Raw genomic sequence first — 20,429 nt, forward strand, 5'->3', positions numbered from 1 at the left:
CTCATCTTCTCTGGGTTTAGAGACTCCTAACCAGATTAAATTTAAAGACCTTTATTGGTCCTTTATATGGTGGCTTCTCAAAAGTGTAAGTACAAGAGAAAATAAACTCTATTAAATGAAGTCAACAAAGAAAATATTAACTATATACTTTATGATTTAAAAGGTGAGAAATAAAAGTGCCTGTGTAGATCACTATGCCGTATTAGACTAGACACACCTGTTATTTTATATATTTATTATGTTACCATAGATATTTTATGACAAAGTAGCAAAAATTCCCCTCAAAGGAGATTGAGACCTAGGCTCATTAAAATTTCTGCTAAAATAATTCTTTTAAAAAAGCTATCCACTGTGCACTGCAGACTCAAGGACTAAGAAAAATGTCTTATACCTCACTGTTCAGAGGTTTATCACGAGTAGCACACAGTAGGAGCTTCATGTTGGGAGACAGTTCTCCATGGGTCTCCCAAATTTCTGCATGTTTTGTGACAGCTTTTTTCCTACACTATCTTTTCAAGGAATTTTGTATAGCTAACAGCCTGGGAAGACAGACAGTCTTTCACCCCATGTTAGAGGGCATTATACTACCCAGACTAATGGGATAGGGGACACACTGACTTAACTGATGGGGTTTAGATACTCTTCCTGGTGGAGGAAGGAGCTAAAGTTATATTGTGGGTGGGACCCTTTAGGCCAATTCAATGTACTGTGGTGTTGCGTCTATGGCTAAATGCAGAGTAGAAATGGCTGTGTTGCATGTGTTACTTTTCTATTCCTTAATGCCGGAGGGGATTATCCCAACAGAGGAGGAGGTTCAGGTAGAGAAGTGCTAGTGTGACAAACTCTCTTGTAATTTGACCCCTGTGGGAAAATCAGTGGGTCAGGATTTAGTATGAGCACCAGGAGCGCCTCTACCCTTTGATGTTCAAAGCTTTCACTATATTCATGATATCCTGTTGGTTGTCAAGTCAAAATGGTATGTGAATTATATCTAAATTTTTTTTAAAAAAGCCTTAGTTTTAACAGTCCTGATTATGGTGAGTGTTGCCACACGTCTGTTAGCAGACACTGGCTGATAAGTCTGGGACTATGTGGGACACCGTACAGTGCTCAGACTCTCTCCAGTAGCCAAGGAAAAATCACTTCTCTTCAACCTTTCACTATAGAAAAAGAGGTCCCGCATCTTACCAGATCCCTTCAGTAGAAGAGACAATTCAAGTCTCTGTGACTGATAATTTTGCCAGTCGGAGTCTCTGGTCTCCACCTGGAGGCATTCTTGTGGTTTTGGATTTGTGGCCTTTCTGACACGGTTCCAGGTATGTTCCTATGAAAAGTAGTTGTATGCTTTCTATTGGACTATTTTAGAAATAATGACTGGCCCGTGGAGGCCTTGCAACTCTCTGGCCTGATACTCCCAGTTTGGGGTGGAACAACATAGATTCAATGACTAACAAGGTATGAAGGTCCACCAAAGCCTTACTTGTCAAAAGGAAGAGCCATTGTGGCCCCAAGGGCCATCTTGGCTTTACATGAAAAAGTGGGAGATACACTTCTCAAGGTACAGCCTGGCCAAGGGGGGCTTAGATTATGCAAACTTAATCTCATTAAGCTTTATAAAAATGCACTTGTTCCTATTATTCTGGATCCTTCCAGATGGGGAAGGTCTAGGTGTGAACAGCAAATGATTAGGAAAAAAAAAAGTGAAGTTATAGCTACTGAAATGGATGCTATAATTCTGAGTAGGTAAATGGAGAAGAACCACCCAGTCCCTTTGAAAGGAACACCTTAGGTTCTGCAAGGCACAAAGAAGGGAGAGACATTAATGATCTTTTTGTCCTTCAGAACTACCCTTGATGCCTTTCTCCACAAGAAGAGTGCCTCTGTAGTCCCCTCCCAAACTGTTGCTAGCACCTTAAGTTGAACTTACTGCTGGGTCTGTCATCCCATTCCAGGAGGCTGTGACCATAGTGTGAAGACCGTTTTCCTTAACTTTACTGAGAAGTCTTTGTAGACTGCAGGGGTGGCCCCAGATCTTGTACCTCCCAAGTAAAACACCTCTGCATGTTCCCCCACCACCCCCTATTCCCAGTCACACCATGGGGTGAACACATGCCACCTGAAGGTGTCCTAATGGACACTTTCCAATGTTTAAGTTAACACTACTATGGCCCTGGAAAGAATTCAAGCCAGCATCAACTCACTGGCCAGGGTTGTTTTAGGTGGCAGAATTGCCATAAACCTCCTCCTTGAGGTCTAGGAAGGAGTCTGTGTAATAGCCAGTACTTTCAGCTGTACCTAAATTAAAGCCTCAAATCTAACGAGAGGGTCAATACAGAAACTGAAAGAGAAGAGCTGGGCTATTGATAGGAACCTTAATTAAATGCATCATATGAGGATAACCTAATGGATTTAATTCTAGCCCGTCAGATTATTGAGAGTGGCCACAGGAATGGGTACTTACGGGAAATTTTGTCATGTAGATATTGTTGGGAGACAATTTTTCTAGGTCTCTAACATTTCTGCATGACTTATGACAACATTTGTTTTGGACTATCTTTTCAAAGATGTTACTATAGCTAAAAGACTTGGAGGATAGAGAGAGTCTTTTATTATTTCCCTCCAGGACAGAAGGCAGAGTCCACTGTCTATATATTAACTATAATGATTTCCTCTGGAGCATAAGATGGGCAGGGATGCTAGCTGCCCTTTATAAAATATGAAGTGTCCTGGGCTCAGTATTCTTAGGGAGGAAGTCTTTGGATTCCTACCTGCAGAACTTGGGGGCAAAGGGGCACTGACATGAATAAGAAGCTCCTGATGCCTGATGTGACAAGTGATAAATGTTTCATTTCCTCTGCCAGTATCCATGAAAACTTAACTTATTGGACTGCATGTAGGTGAAAATTCAAGATCCTTGACAGTTTCTGACATTTAAAAAATTAAGGCAATCTATGCTTAACAGAACTAAAATTAATTGACTCTTGGTTATTAGTGTCCTTTTGGTTAACCATTTGTTAACTGCAATCACACTTCAGAGATTGCATATATGAATATAAAAATTTCATGGCACATTGGATCCAGGCTTTTTGATCAAGGGTCATTTATTAAGACAATTTTGTATTTATTCTTTTATAGCAATTGCAATTCACTGGAAATATCCAAGTATATTCCTTACATCCCCTAAAATTTGGGTCATGTTATATACACTTATGTACCTATCCCAGCACCAAGCATGGTGCCTTCCATATTGTAAATATTCGGTATTTGCTGGCTGGAAGGGACAAATAAGTTTAAATAGATGGTAGATGTCTACGTTGGGCTACATTTTAAAAAGAGAAGAGAAGTACAGATTTAATCCAAAGGCGACTTTTTTTTTTTTTTTACCTAACTTGGTGATAAAAGTGAAGTCGTGGTTAGATAATTCTTGCACTTGCCTACAGGAAAGACAGAGAAATGAAAAAAGACATGGACACTCTGGTAATTTGATTAAGTCACCCCAAATTGTATGATTTTAAAATAAAGTGGTGTCAATGAAAAATGGTAAAAAAAAATGTCGAAGGAAGGCAAAGTTAACAATACCTACTTAATTCATACTTAGCTTTAATTCTGAGCTCCCCTACACTGGTCTCTGCATTTCAAACAAAGGCATCCATTTAAAACAAATAACATTTAACTTCCCTACTCAAAACCATAATTTTCTATACATTTGAAATAAAATCCAAAGTTCTTGACATGATATCCTAAGCTTTATGTGGGCTGATCCCTGGCCATTTTTCTGTTTCTTCCCTATCTCTGATTTTTCTCTTCTCCTAATCAGCTTTACCTATTGTAAATGTTCTGCTCCTGTCATATATTCTAAGGGCATTCCTGTTTCAAAGCTTCCATGGTTGTCTTACCCATAGCCTACAGCAGTATTACCCCATGGCTGTTCCTTCAGTTATTTTCACATCTTGAACTATTACACCTTATGCAAGTCTTCCCTGGTCATCCAGTCAGATTCTATGCTTCTTTATTTTCAGAGCAATTTTCAATGTCTTATAATATTCTGAATATTTATTTTTATTATATATTTATATGAATGCTTATATATTATTGTAAATAATATTCATATTATTATACATGTATTAAATGTAAGCTCTGGGAGGTGAGGGATCTTTTCTTTTTTGGTCACTGTGGTGAGAACAATGCCTGGATCATTTAAGTTCATCATTTACTTGACATATTCATTTCTAAACATTTCATTCTGGCCACTTAATTATTATATAGCTTTAATGAGAATAAGTATCCCTCCAGAAAACATGTACAAATAGTGGAATAAAGAAGGAGCTGAAGGTATTCAAGAGCAACCAAAGTAGTCAGGATTTCAAGAACTGAGGTCCCAGAGAGCAGAGCCTCATGCTCATGCAAATCCTTTATCTCCCTCCACATTTTCTATCAGTGAAGTTCCCATTTTTTTTAACAGGAAAGAGGAGCCAAGGAGAAATCTGAGACCCTCTTGCGGCAGTTTCACTGGTATGAAGAGACAGAGTTTGAGGTACAGAGATGCCAGGGCACTTAGGTTTGAGGATCAAGATCCCTGGGAGGAAAAAACCACAGGAATGTAAGCTCAAAGTTATGTATAAAATTTCCCTTCACATGTTTGCCAATGCCAGGTAGTACATGCCTAGGAGAGACACCTAGAATCAAGATGCAGTAGCAAAGTCTGGGGTGCTGAAAACTCGGAGGAAATTTCTTCAATCACTTGATGTTGTGGGAAAAAGCGATTAGAATTCAGGGACAAACAAGGTGAAGGTAACCTGATAAATATCCCACTTTCAGTTCAGACAATATATTTGCTGTACCCAACCAGAAACCAGAAATAGACCAACCCTAGCAAATCTTAAAAATAAGCCTCAAAAGAATCCCTACCAGTATAATATGTACCTGCTACACCTTCCATGGTCTTTACTTACAATTTTTACCGATAGTCTAATACTTAAAGAATAAACACTAAAAAAGAGAAACTGACTCAAAATCAAGAGATAAACACTCAACAGAAATAAACATAAGCTATCCAGAGGTTGTAATTAACTGAGAAAGTTTTGAAAATGCCATGCTTAGTATATTCAAGAAAATACAGGAAATGATAGAAAACTTTAACAGGCAACTAGAATTTACAATAAACAATCAAGTAGAATCAATTCTAGAACTAAAAAACGGAATAACTGAAATGAAGAATTCACTAGGTGATTAAAAATGATTAGATAACTCAGGAGAGATGATCAGGGAACTACAAGATAAGTCAGTGGGAAATATCCAAACGAAAACACAGAAGCAAAAAGGGAGAGCAGTTCAAAGGAGAGTTTAAGAGACACATGGGAAATCGTAAGTACAATCCAACTGAAAAATGCACAAACATTTGATCACGTTACAAAGGTGGATATCTAATGGCCCAGTAAGCATATGAAAGAGTACTCAACATTATCAGTTATGAGAAAAATACAAATTAAAGTATCAATAAGATGTCACCAAAAACCCACTGGGATCGGGGGAAAAAGACATGAAAATACAAAGTGTTGGTGAAGATAGAGCTCTTCAGAAACTCTCATATTCTGCTGATAGGACTCTAAATTGATATAATCACTTTAGAATACTCTCAGGCACTATATGCTAAGCACAAGTAAACATTATGACCCAGAAGTTCTATTCCTAAGAGAAAAGTGAATATGTACATTAAAAGACATGTACAAGAATGTTCATAGCATCTTTAGTCATAATAGGCAATACTAGGAATAACTTAAACAATAATGTGCCAATCATAGACTAGGCTTTTTAAAAGTGGTATATTCAAACAATAGATAGATAAAAGTGGTATATTTTAAAGAGTGGTATATGTACAGCTAAACTCAACTACATAGATAAACCTCACAGATAGAATATTATGTGAAAGAAGAGTACATACTGTACTTGCAGGCAATTCAAAAACAGGCAAAACTAATCTATAGTCACGGAGGTATGACTACCATAGAGGCATGAGTAAGTCTTCTGGGTATGCCCATAGGTTTTATGTCTTAATCTGAGTGGTGGTTATGTGGGTGTAACTGTCTACCAAATACAGAACAGAATGGTCAAAACTAAGCATGTAAAAGTCAAATGCTCTGTGAGGTAAAATGGTTCTCAGTTTGGCTGGAGTGTAAGGAAGCCACAGGGGAGAAGTAGGTATGTCTGTAAAGTGTGGTACTTTATTGGTAATCTTGAATAATAACTGGAGGTTGTTCTCATTTGTTAGGCAGCAAAGAACTTCTAAATGTTGAGCAGGGCATAAATAAACTGAGAGATGTACTTCCTAAGGGATAACTGCTAAAGCATTATGTAAATCTGGTTGAAGAGTCCACAAAAATTCTTCTAAATATTCTATGACCACATTCACACGTGTTACAAGCTTGTAGGGTAAATGAAAAAGATGTTAAATTAGAAGCATACTTTTTCAAGTGTTATTTGAAAAAAAATCTATAACATACACAGTTAAAATGATAAAAACCTCAGAACCTGGTTTAACTCCAAAGTAGTATACTAAAAATATTTGAAGACCAATATTCATATGTTGATTTGGGTACTTACTTCATTAAATGCAAACTCCTCTAAATCTATTTCCTCATATTCATCTTCAGATTCTTCATTGTTAATAGCTTCTAGAGCTGCTGTGAGTTTTTTCCGTAAAATAAAGCCCTTCCAAACTGCCTAAACAAAAATTTAAAGCATGTTATACAAGGTTATAGATCAAACTCCAAACCAGATTCTCTGTGTTATCCCATTAGGAAGATAAAACATCTTAGACCTTAGTTTAATGGCTCAATAATCTGTTTTTTGAACTTTATGTGACACTTAAAACTGCAAGATAAATTAAACAACTGCATGTGTCTGAAGTTCTGAATCTCATGAGACTTTCCTTGTGGTAAGCAGAAAAGAATCTGTAAAACTCCCTCAACTGCACATGTAGGTCAACCAATCAATTATCTGACAATTCCTTCAGGACCCATTATAAATTAGGAAAGAGATACAAAGGAAAACCAATTTTGCTAATTTCCAAGTGATTATGTATAAAATAAACTCACACATTTAAGAAAATTTTCACACATAAATGGCCATATTAGAGAGGTAGTATCCTGGCCTGTAACAATTAACTAATTTCATTTCATTTCAAAATTAACTACACATAGAATACTAGAATTTAAAACATTCAGATTTCTCAATAATCTTGGAGTAGGGAAAGCTTTTCCTAACCACAAGTTCAAGTACATTGCAGCTTTGAAATCATGAGTCTCTTTATATACTGCTGGGGAGTGAACTCCGGGGTATATTAAAGTACAAAAATCAAGATAAAAATAAGTGTGTATTGCATGTTACCATTTATCTCTGAAAGACTGTATATAAATACATAATGAACACATACATTATATAAACTGATACAAGCTTAAATATATAGGTATATATGGTTGGTAATAATTAAAAAGTGGAAGTATAAGTCATAAAATTAATTAAAAATTATTAACCACAGTGGCAGAAAACAGGGCGGAAGTTACAGCAATAGAGGTCAGACTTCTCTGAATATATCCTTGCTTAGATCTGACTTTGGAACTGTGCACTTGCTTAAGGTAGCTGTAAACAGATTAATCTGAAATACAAAAGAAATTCTTAAAAAATCTAAATAGATGTTTCATGTTGTGGGCATAACCACATAGAAGTTACTTAAAGTGACTTTACAATAGATTCATTTGACTATATTCCTAGTGAAATATACTCAAAAGACAAATTTAACTCAGAAGATACCTTAAGGATGTTTTCAGTAATCATATTCTTAGTAGTAATAATGGTATTGTTATTCTGAAAAATATGTACATACTGAAAAGCGGATATGCAAACAGAGCGTACGTGGCAACAGGAGTCACCCACAATCTCTGTGGCCACCAGCCAAGGAAGCCATACCTCCTCTGCAACCATTAGCCAAGAATGGTCAAGATTCGGTCAATGATCGCCAACTTCCCTACTTCTAACTCAGGACCAATAAGAGATAGCCAGATATGCTTCCTAAAGCAATCCCTTGGATGCCCACTTCTATTTGCTTCCTCCCATCTTCCGCATGCCAACAACCTCCAGCAGAATACACCGGAAGACTCTCCTCTCTCTTCGTTAAAGACTTGACACTGCCTTTGAGTCTATACCAAAGGCAAGTGATGATGGCTGACTCCTTCACTATAGCGCACCCAGAATAAATAGCCTGTTTTTTTCTCATCTGTGTGTCTTTATTTCCATTATGTGTGTGCATGTATTCCACACATTCATGTGTGCACGCACACACATGGGAAGGGGAGCGAGAGAGGGGAGAAAAAGCAATTATGTTAATGTCATTAGGAACCAAGGTTTTCTATGGAAGAAAAGAGATATAAATATAAAATTAAATAAGTAAAAGTCTTGTATTTCTAAACTTAATTTTAAAACATCCGTATGAACTAGGGTAATTTTTTTCTTAAAAACGTGTATTTTCAAGCTCATTACATAAAAAAAAATTCTAAAAATAATGATCACATCTGTAGCAACAAGCATTTTTAAAAGCCTAAAACACTACTAAGATCCAGGCTGGGGTCTCTAAATATTCCCAGTAAAGGAACCAAGGATCTTCGGAGAAATGACTGAATCCAGACTTGGGGCAAAATGAATACAAAATGAACCTGGAATATATGTCACATTAGAAAGTGAGGGAAATTTTAAAGATGGATGAATTATTTCAAAAAAGCTAACTTTAAAAGACCCATTAGCCAAATAAGGGCACTAATAAGAATAATAACTGTAATGGAATTAAATAAATCATATATTTTAAAAATTTAAGCATGAAAAAAATTACATTATGATGGAACACATTAGGTTTACCTCTAGAGGATGCTAGGAAACCACATGAATCTAAAAACTGGTAGAAAAGCATCAAGCATTTAGCCTGCTTTTCCAAGGAACTGTTCCTAATGGTAACCAAATAGTTGAGTAGACAAAGTTTCTCTTTATAGACATATTTTAGTTAATAAGTGAAGAAATATACAGAGTATCAACATTTTGCACACTACTAATAAAACAATTGATCAAGTCAATGATTGTCAATGGCTGCTAATATTCCCCAAAGAGAGGCAACCAGACATTATGTACCACCTCTTCAGTATAATACACACTACCAATGAAGTTTTCTTGATAAAAAAAACAAACCCAAATCATATAAAATGTTACATCTTATTGGCAGCTTACAGAAAAGAGGACAAGAAACATATTAAATGATGCTAGAGGGGTGCATCTGGCAAAATTCAGGAAGTAGAAAACTCTACAGGACAAAGGACAATAAATAAATTGTAAGGAAAAGAACATAAAGGGGGTTATGACTTGTTAAAAGACTGAAGTAACATAAAAACCAAAGGCGAAGTGATGACTTTGTATATTTTGATTAAGAAAAATCTGTAAATAAACATTTATAAAAAGGTAGAGAAATTTGAATGTTGATTTGATATTTGGTGATAATAAAAAATAATTGTCAGTTTTTAGGTTGATAATATATTGCAGTTATATTTAAAACAATAGGTCATATAAAAATTCATACTGAAATATTTATAAAAGAAATGACAAGATATCCGGGATTTGTTTCAAATAATCCAGTGATGAAGGAGGAGTTTGGTTATAGAAGATGTCAATATTAGGTGAAGACCTAGGGAAAAGAGGGTATAAAAGAAATCTTTATTCCAGACCATCAACGAAAAGGCTTGACTCATCATGGCTCACAATGGATCAATGATAGGACCTCTCCCGAGCTCTAAACTGTAATAGTACTGTGTGTTTTTCTGCTGTGACACCTGGAGATACCTCCCTCATAAATCTGCATAGGGTCAGGAATTCAAGTCCTAATCATCTCCATTCAGTCCATGAGAAATAATGGCACATAAATGTTCAGGTTCTTCTTATTTATTTCTGTCAAGGTTCCATTTTTCTCCCAAGAATCCATCTATGACTGATTTATCTTTCTCACACATTCAACAATTCCTTAGCCAGACAATCCTATCTATATTATACATACCTGCCATCTTTTTCTTCTCTAACTACCATCACCTTCCATTATCAGAACATAACCATACATTTGTTCCCTGTTAAAACAAACCCTTGGCACACCTCTGACCATGTTCCCCCTGCATTCTTTTAATATTCTAGCTCTTCTAGTAGTCTAGTGGCACTATACATTCTTATAGTTCCAGGAATATAAAGTTCTAGGTGCTTTTATTTCCACTATCCTTTATACCTGAAATTCCAGTCTCTTACATATTTACATTGAGCTATATCTATTTCTCAAAGAATATCTCACATCTTTTATATTGGTTAGAGTAAGCTAAGGGCTATAACAAAAATATCCAAAAGTATATAATTAGTCAAAAGTAATGGCTTATTTCTTGATCACATAACAAACACTGAGAGGGTAAACAGGACCACGGGCCAGCACTTTGACTTAAAGTGATTCAGGTACCCAAGCTTTGCAGACTCTGCGGTCCCAACAGCGTCCAAGGATGCCTCAGAGGGTGTCTTCATTTCAGACAACCAGAAAGTGAAAAGAATGGGAAGGAATGTCAGTGGGAGGTTTAACGGGCCAGACAGGAAAGTGGTGCACGTATCTTTCACTCACACTTTATTGACTAGAACTCACACTGAAGTTCCAAGGGAAGCTGAGCTCTATCTAGGTCAGGCTGTGTGCTAGGAAGAAGAGGAGACTGTGAGTTTTGGCGAGCAGAGAGCAGTCTCTATCACATCCTTCATGAAATCTTCATTTTTCTCCTTTTAAAGCACTCCTTTTAAATCTTCTTACTGTACCATGCTCTGCTCTCCGGGATGGTTAGGCAATCTAGAATTCACATTTTAAGACCAATGGCTTAAGAAACTAGACGACTGTACTCAGGAGCTGAGTTGATCTTAAAGATTTTTAGTACCATCATGTACAACAGGAGACCTTTTCTAGTTTGCAAAGAAAGACTGAATTATGCTTAATTTTGTTATAGATACAAGGAAGCTCAACAAAAGGACTTCCCATAGAGACATCAGTCACTGAACTAAACTATTGAATAAAGTAATGAACTTCCCCTTAGTGAATGGAATGAAGTGAAAGTTTAATGTCCATTGACCACCAATGCTAAAAATTCATTGCCATCAACTGATGACAGCAGGGAGTTTGGACTGCAAGACAAATATTCATATCCTCACGTAGCAGAACAATGTTTTGAGATAGTAACTTAAGGTTCTTTATTTTCCTCAGAGTTGCCTTGAATCCATTGCCCTCCTCCAACTCCTACCACCATTCAGGAATCAGTAACAGCTTCGTCTATGCATTGCCCTTAGGTGTACAGTCCAGACAAATTAAGTGAAGTGAAATACTGAATATATTCATTAGAACCATAGCAAGGATAATTCTTCTGAAAACTACACTTTTTCCAGTTGCTTATGTCTGGAGGCATCCCTGACTCCTTCCTATCTCTCATATATCACATGACCATGAACTGACATTATCAGTTCTACTTTCAAAGTATATTCCTCAAGATAAATCAATATGTATTCCAAAATGTGATTTTCTTATCACTTCTACTGAAATGCTCTAGTCCATGCTAACCATTATCTTTTGTCCAGGCTACTGGATTACCTCCTAGCTGATTTGCTGCTTCCACTCCTGCCTTCCTACATAATCACAACATAAAGTAATGATCATGTGAGTCCACCGCTCAGATTCCTGAAATACCTTCCTTGTCATTCAGAGTAAAAGCCAAAGTCTTTACACTGACTTATGACCTCATCACTCCCCAGTCATGCCGGCTTCTTGCTGCTCGTTAAACACTGCAGTGTCCTCCTAAATCAGTGCCTTTGAACCTGATATTCCTCCGCCTGAAATATTCTTCCCCAGGTATCTAATGACTTAGTCTCTTACTCCATTGTCACCTTTTCTGGTTTTCCACACTCATCTTATCTAAAATAATAAACTTTTTGTTGACACTCCTATCCCACTTTCCCTGCTTTTCCCCCCTTAGTACTTACCACCCACTATTCAATATACTTATTAACTGCACATCCCAAAAATATATAAACCAGTAAGATTTACTGTGCAAAGAAATATTTGCTGAATGAATAAAGGGAGACACAATTTTTGTTTAATTAGTATCATTTAATTCGCAGACCTTATTTTATCTCTTTATTTAGTTTATGTCTGCCCCTTCCACCAGGATGTAAACTCCATAAGGGCAGAGATCTTGCATGTTTTGATCATAGTTACATCTCCTGAGACTAGAACTGGCAAACAATAGGTTCTAAAAAATATTTGGTGAGTGAACAAATGAAAGGATAAACATGACTAGGTTGAACTTCATTTCAAAATCTGATCTTGGTGAGGTTGAATCAAGTCTACTCACTACCTTCTGAATTTTTAAGTTAAATGTACATTTAAAGGACTTTAACAAATACTTTAGTAGATTTTTAAACATGCTTCTAAAAACAGCTCTAGATAGGGTCAAATGAGAGCTGCTTTGGCTAGTCAAATGTTAATAATTGTGACAGATGACACATCTGAGCAGAAGCTTTAAATATGATTTTATGATTCAGGCTGGGTCTCATCATGAGAATGGTATTTCTAAATTATAGACTACTCCTTCAGACTAAACACTAAACAGTGGCACAGCCAACCTGAAGCCAGTCTGCAGCCAACATGTCACATGAGTAAGAAATAAACCCAGCATTTGTAAATAACTAAGATTTGGAGGTTGTCTTTATACAGAATAACCCAGTGAAAGATGACTGATACATCTCTCATGATCAACAGTTTCACCAAAAGATTAAAACTAACCTGAATAAGAATAGCAGCCTTCTCCCTCTGTTCCTGGATATTTTCTTTTTTTTCTTTCTTTAAAATAGTTTTATTATTGATGCAGGAATTTGGCCGGGATGTCGGGGGTCTTACTGTAAGAGTATGTAGCCTGGTAGAGAAATGAATCTGTTTGCGCATGATGTGACCACGCCAGTGTGCCTGGATTACCACCGCTGCCATACTAGTAAGAGGAGAAAAGGAAACATTTTTAGTCCCCATAAACACACAGTTTATACAAACATACAACTGTATTCAGTTAAGAGGTCCTGATAAGCTATATTGGTAAACATGGGACTACATGAAGTCTGACTTAAAAATAAGACTCCTCCCTTTACTTAACTATAGTTATAGCAGTAAAAATAGTACGGGAACCTTCAAACCTGAAGGAAGAGAAGTGGGCCGGTATTTTAGAAAGGAATATGCATACAGGGATTTGCATCTGTTTCTCTTAAGTGGGGAGATAAGGAGATTTTGTAAGGTCCTGAGGATGGTGCAGTAGAGAGAGGAGAAAAGTGCTGACGTAGAAGAAAGGGGGCAGATGAAGGAGCCACGCTGGGCTGACAAGAGGATAGGTCTCTATTCGCAGCGCAGAGGTTGGCGTTGGAGAGGAAGGAGAGCCCCCTTACTGTAAGAGAAAGGCCCCAGCAGGTCTTTGCCAGTGTCACTGCCCTCCCTGCCCTTGACAAATACTTGTATCATACTCTTACATGCATAGTAGTAAATTCTAACATTTTCCCAGTCTCCAGCTATTTGCCAGTTTTAGGCACTGTATCAGTCAATGGTGTGTTTTTTCTTCATCCCCCTAGGCCACCCAGCAACATTAGTACAATTTGAATAATAAGTACATTGTGAATATCTGACTCTTCCTAATTGGATATGTTTTCCTTTTCCCACACAGATTACTGCACAAAAATCAGAGTACAGAGTGTGGTCGAAGTGTTAACTATTTTATCTTCATCTTTCTTCAAATTCCTGAGTTTAGTTTAAAATGTATGAAGTAATTTTTGGGTATCCACTTTCTCCAGTGCTCCCTTAAAACAGTTTTCAGTAATTTTATAATTTTCCAAACCCACTGAAATTTTCTCCTTCCTCATACTAGTGAGTTTAAGGAGAAGTGAAATTGAGTGATAAACTCTGCCAGACATGACGACATATTCTTTTTCTTGTAATATATTTGTGGGAAATTAGAAAAGAATGATGTAGCTGTTTCCTATTGTTATTACTTTGTAATCATCATTATCATTTTACCTAAAGCCTGCAGAAGCCTTCAATCTGTTTTGCTATGAACAGAAAATTGAAGTTAATAGATAAAACTTTTGGCCAAAGATAAACTACTGGTGCTCCTAATGCTTGGAAAAAATAATCATGTCCCAACAAATCATTTCCCCCTCCTACAGTAAACAGAATTTTATAAATTTTGCTATGGAATTAATTCACAATTGTTCATTTAATCATTAATTCATACCTTCATCTTGTGAACAAAAAAGAGGGAATTTTTGCATTGGAATAGGTACTTGGGGTGATGGAGAATCTGCAAATGTATTTGCAGTGTGTAACTGGTAAAGGATAAAGGGCTTGTAAGAAAACTCATCTAAGTTGAGACGGTAACTTACATTTCTCCACCAAGCATATATTTCACTGACTGTAACTGTGAATTTCTTCTAAAGCTGACCAGTCATTGAGTGTTTGAGTCCTCAGTCCAAAATCCTCAAAATTTCCCAAAGGAAAAAAACAAACAAAACGAAATGTAGATAAGGGATACTATCCCCAGTGGTACTAACACAAGGAATGCTTTTCACTACGCTGAAGGTAGTGAAAGCAGGTAAAGAAGCTGATATTAAGGCTTCTTGAATGTGCGGCACCCTCCATGCTGAGGGAAACAGCTTGTATTCTTACTACCGTCATCATCGTCATTTTTCTTAAATCCAGAATCATAATGATGAAAGTGTCCTTAGCATAAGAACACATGTAAATCATATTTAGGAAACACAATTGATAGTGAATCTTCTTGAAGTCTTGAATGGCAAGGTTCAGCAAGTGAGTACATATTCTATTTTCCCTTTATTTTTTAGGTCTTTGGTTTGTATTTTCAGCTCTTTATCCTTATTATCTTCATTTGGCTATTTTACTGATCATGGCTTAAGAAGTTCTACATGTTGTTTATATGAAATTTCAATAGGCAACGTCCAAGTTGAGGACACACTACTCCAAAAACATTGCATCCTGGCATGCTGAATATTTTGAGCTGCAGGAATTTGAGAAACAGCATGTGTAGGAATAACTTGTTGACCTTCTCTGGAAGCAGGTCATAAGACTCACATGAGAGGTGGCCTCCCTATACCCAGGGGAAAGAAGCATTCCTATCTGAAGCTGAAGTCATGACAAGAAGAATCTGAATGAAGAGACCTTGCTAAATTTCCCCCAGCACCACTCTTAGCTCATACCCTTGTCCTATCATATTTTTCCATGGCATTCCACTCTTCATCAAACCTAATATAAAATGCTCTGGTTTAACTACGTTTTCAGGTCTTCATATCTTTACAAGGGCTCCTGACTCATGTAAAACTTATATTAAGTAAATTTGTATGCTTTTCTCTTATGAATCTATCTTTTGTTATAGGGGTCCCAAGTGAGAAATTAGAAGGGTAGAAGAAAAAGAAAAATTTCCTTCCCTATAGAAAAAAAAGCAATTAAGTAAATTGGTAAAATGTAAATTAGAAAATGTTAAAGCCACTTTCAAGAAAATTTTTTCAATGTTTGTATTAGGGCGTATATGTTAGTTTCAGCATGTCAAACTTTTAAATATAGCTCCCAGAAAAATAATCACCATTCACACTGACAACTCCTGTAAGAGTTAAGACAGGAAAAAGCAAAATTAGCTGCATTCTGCCCTGTTCAACAATTCTCATTATAGAAGAAGCTGAGTTTGACCATTTTTAATTTTCCTGGCTTGATACTGAGGCTAAAAGTAGGAAAACAAACAAACAGAAAAGCTGACAGACCAAAATAAAACCCTATCTTTGCTGGTTCAATAAAAAAAATTAAAGCCATTAGTTTTTAAAAACAGCGTAATAGTTGGAAGAAGGTATATAGGACTGTTCTCAAAGAATATGGTCCTACCTTATAGAATTGCTATGCTAAAGAAAATTATAGCACATGCATTTGAATATTTGTGTAGATGCTTATTAAATGTTTACAGATCAGATCATTAAGCAAATAAAAAACATTGAAAGGTATTTTTAAAAAGTAAAATTACTTGATCTAAAAAGTATTCTTTATACTATTTTTAGGATAGTATAGTGTTAATTTCTCCTTCAAAATTCATTTTAATTATTTAGAGATTAGAAGGCAGAAAAGATTTCATATGAACTCATTTTAAATTAAGTAATACTGTACTATAATTAATAATTTGAAAACATAATTAAGGGAATTAATATGAAATATATTAGTAATTTAAATCCTTTACCAAATTATTTAGTAACATTAAGAGCATCCATAAAAAATAAGAAGTAAACAACTTCTAAAAAAGAAATGATCTATAAATCTTACATTCTTTCATGATGTTCAATATTTTGATGATTCTTCAGCAGAGATTTTGTCATTACTGTTTCCATGAATGGGATTCTTTCAGTGAGGGTGTAGCTTGCTTTGCTGTCCTCTCTCTTCTGTTCTTCTGTTTTTTCCTGATTTTTGCCTTCCATATCTTCACATAAGGAGGAGTTGATTGATAGGGTGTGACTAGAGGCAGAGTCCACCCATTCCTCAGAAATACCTGGTGAGTCTGGTTTATGTTCATTTGCACAAGAGTAAAGAACTCTATTTTGTAGCGCACTGTCACTGTTTGTACGTGACAAATGATTTTGCTGGACTTCTGATTCATCTCTCTGGGTGATACTTATATCCCCACGTTCATGTACACATCGGTATTCATTGCTAAGTGTCATCAATTTCTTAAAATAATGACAGAGATTTTCTGCAGCATCCAAGGTGAATACATTTCTGAACAAATAACGAGGACATTTTAAAATAAGAATTGTAACAGAAAATGTTAAAAGTGTATAGGTCTGAAAATTTCCCTGTGTAGCCTGACACGAAAATTAAACCTCACTACAACATTCATTAAAAATTTATTTCTGGTTGTTTATAAAAATGGGTCTAGTTCCTAGCAAATTTTGAAAATATTTGTTCAGTTAATCAGTAGATCTATCAAACCAGACAGATGTCTATAAATTTTAAACTAATCTTTATGCTAGGTATTTTTGGTACAAATGAATGAAAAAAAATCCATACTTTTACCCAGGAACATGAGAAATCAGGGCTGCATAAATCTGGAGAAGTTATTTATGAAACAGAGTTAAAAGTCTTTCTGCATTGACTCTTGCCGTGCAAAATATTTGTACTGAACTATTAAACAAAGAACTTATATTATGGGAAAGCTTTTATCCCCATTTTTCTCTGGAAAAATAATCCACTGCAAAAAGAATTCAAATACTCTAAGACACAAATGGCTGTGATTCTCTTGAACAATTGTTGGTTTCTACCTCACTAAGTTTATGGCTTATGTAATTAATCAAACTTTCTGTTTGCCAGATTTGAGGCTCTCAAAAGCAAAGGTAAGGACTTGCCACTTGGGTAAGCCTTATTCTTGATTACATTTCATATTCCTTTATTGTTGTTTTTTAAAAATGTTACTTACTTCAAATTTATAATTTGCAACTACCTTTACTATATAGCTGCAAGCTGCCTTAAATTTTTTTCTAAACAATAATGGATATAAGTAAATATCAACTTTTAACCATACCATACAAAATGAGTGATACTCCTAAAATATAGAGATAATTAACAATTTCTACATTCACAAAGGTAATATTAGACTTTAGTGAGGCTCTAATAATATATTTTTGCCATTTTTTAAATCATTAATTTTGTTGACTAATAATGCAGAAAAGTTTCAGTTCAGTATTGGGAATATCAAATGTTTATGCTTAGGTGTTGGATTCCCGACCATTTATGATTAAACATATGAAATATAACACAGTTTACATTTTCAATGACAAAATGAAATTTAAGTTGCAATGACAATAAATTGTCCAAAGCAATTGAGAAATTTAAATTTCAACAGAAGGGAAGCCAAGAGTCACCTTTACATAAAAAAATTTTCCATTACCACACATATACAGGAGATAGAAATTTAGATTTACACAGATAAATTTAAATAACCTTTAATATTTGTTAAAAATAAATAGTAATTATAATTGGACTTTTTTAAGCTGTGAGATTTTTTTTTGAGAGGGCATCTCTCATATTTATTGATCAAATGGTTGTTAACAACAATAAAATTCTGTACAGGGGACTCAATGCTCAATGCACAATCATTAATCCACCCCAAGCCTAATTCTCGTCAGTCTCCAATCTTCTGAAGCATAACGAACAAGTTCTTACATGGTGAACAAATTCTTACATAGTGAATAAGTTCTTACATGGTGAACAGTACAAGGGCAGTCATCACATAAACTCTCGGTTTTGATCACGCATTATGAACTATAAACAATCAGGTCAAATATGAATATTCATTTGATTTTTATACTTGATTTATATGTGAATCCCACATTTCTCCCTTATTATTATTATTATTATTATTATTATTTTTAATAAAATGCTGAAGTGGTAGGTAGATGCAAGATAAAGGTAGAAAACATAGTTTAGTGCTGTAAGAGAGCAAATGTAGATGATCAGGTGTGTGCCTGTAGACTATGTGTTAATCCCAGCTAGACAAGGGCAGCAAAACATCCACGGATGCAGAAGATTTCTCTCAAAACAGGGGCGGTGAGGTTTTAAGCCTCACCTCTGTTGATCCCCAATTTTAAACTGTGAGATTTTTTAAATTGAGTAGACTTTATATAAAAACATTTAAATAGAAAATCAAATATTATATAGATGAGCATATATGAAAATAGAAATACCAATAATTTAATAATTATGTTTAGAAATTACTGTTGCAGTTACAATAAAGAGCTGTCCTAAGTGAAATATGAAACCACTTCCTTTTTTATTTGTGTTTTCTGTAGCAATACAAATTAGCAAATACAGTTACAGAAAGATCAACCGTAATTTATTCAGACTAATGCATTCAGAATCTAGCAGGAAGCCTGGGGAGCTCTCTTTCTCTGTTATTTGATTAGGACTCTGCTCCCAGCTTCTGTCCTCTGAATACGTTCATATAAAGACTGCTTTTTTCCCACAGTGCTCCCAATAACACCTTAACATATAATTATAAAATATGTACAATATGCCTTAATATATAATAAATATTATATGTATTACAAAATGTGCCTTGCTCCATTGTAACCATTTACCTGATTTTTTTCTTATGTCAATTTGTGAATTCTTTTGAGGATAAACTGTAATATTTAGTTTATTGTGTGTTTATTCACAATAACTGTTGAATAAATTTATGACTGAATGAAAGACTGAATATTTGCCTCATCTTGAAACTATCTTCATGCCTTATTTTATCTAATATTGGCACTTAAGTTATATTTTAAATTATGTTTAAAATAAATATTAGTATATCTCAAGCAACAATGATGCCCAGCAGGCTTTTTTTAAGGGAGAATATCCCTAAAACACATTAGTCTAATCTCAAAACTATGATTAATGAGAATATTTTTTAATCATATGTATAAATTATTTCTTTAAGTAACAAAAAGGGAAGATAACAGTCTTACCCTTTCCCAATAATATAGTTTTCAATTAGTAAGTTGAATTCTCGAATCTGGGACTGACAAAATGTCAGGAAACGACCTAACCCTGGTTGATAATGTTCTTCAGTACGGCTTTCTGAGTAAGAGCTTAGCATTTCACCGTTGAGGATTCTTAGAGCGGGTAATATTTTCAGTAGAGAATTCCTATTGAAAAGAGGAAAATATTTAATTTTGAAAAGGAATTTATATCTCAAATAACTATATACTTATTATTAAAACAGTGTAAGCACAAAGTATATAAAAATTTCAATTTTGTAGAGAAAATGATACTGTTAAGTTTGTTTAATAAACTTATGGTATGATGTGATATACAAATTAATTTTTAGAGTTCTTGATATACATTTAACACTGTCTAAAAAAATGGGAAGTTCAAGGAGTTGGACACTAGGGCTGGGAGTGAATAAAGGTGATATTATGAAAAGAAAAATAACATCAGATTATTTTTGTTTATTTCAGTAGAGGTGAATTCTGATTGTTTTTCTTAGCAAAATACAGCGTAAGATAGTTTAAACAAGAGTAGTAAGACATCGCTCTATTTATCATGATCTGAAAATCCACACCTATGTTATTTCTCCAGGAATCTTGCTGAAGATGATGATAAAAGTCTTTTGAATATGAGCAAAAATCTGTATTAATTTAAAAGACTACTGCTATGAAAAACCAAGTCGGACAGCAAGAGCTGTCCATCAAGCTTAGCCATTTAGAAATACTTGCCCAAACCTTTCAAAAGGAGAACATAGGCCTCTTTTCACAAGGCTACTGAT

The 20,429-nt window shown here is 35.2% G+C and overlaps 1 protein-coding gene across 4 annotated transcripts in view; it reads right to left on the reverse strand.

Annotated features, from left to right (window-relative positions):
• The window catches only part of LRRIQ1 (leucine rich repeats and IQ motif containing 1), a 200,612-nt gene that overhangs the window by 103,954 nt on the left and 76,229 nt on the right, over positions 1-20,429 (reverse strand). For all 4 annotated transcript variants that reach the window (XM_073214774.1, XM_017680333.3, XM_017680334.3 and 1 more), the window contains 4 exons: positions 19,630-19,809; positions 16,451-16,900; positions 12,881-13,082; positions 6,601-6,720 (listed from right to left, as the gene is read on the reverse strand). In XM_073214774.1, the coding sequence (XP_073070875.1) occupies positions 6,601-6,720; positions 12,881-13,082; positions 16,451-16,900; positions 19,630-19,809 (952 nt within the window). The remainder of the gene's footprint in view (positions 1-6,600; positions 6,721-12,880; positions 13,083-16,450; positions 16,901-19,629; positions 19,810-20,429) is intronic.

This window comes from Manis javanica, chromosome 10 (assembly GCF_040802235.1).
Source record: "Manis javanica isolate MJ-LG chromosome 10, MJ_LKY, whole genome shotgun sequence".
Lineage (NCBI taxonomy): Eukaryota > Metazoa > Chordata > Mammalia > Pholidota > Manidae > Manis > Manis javanica.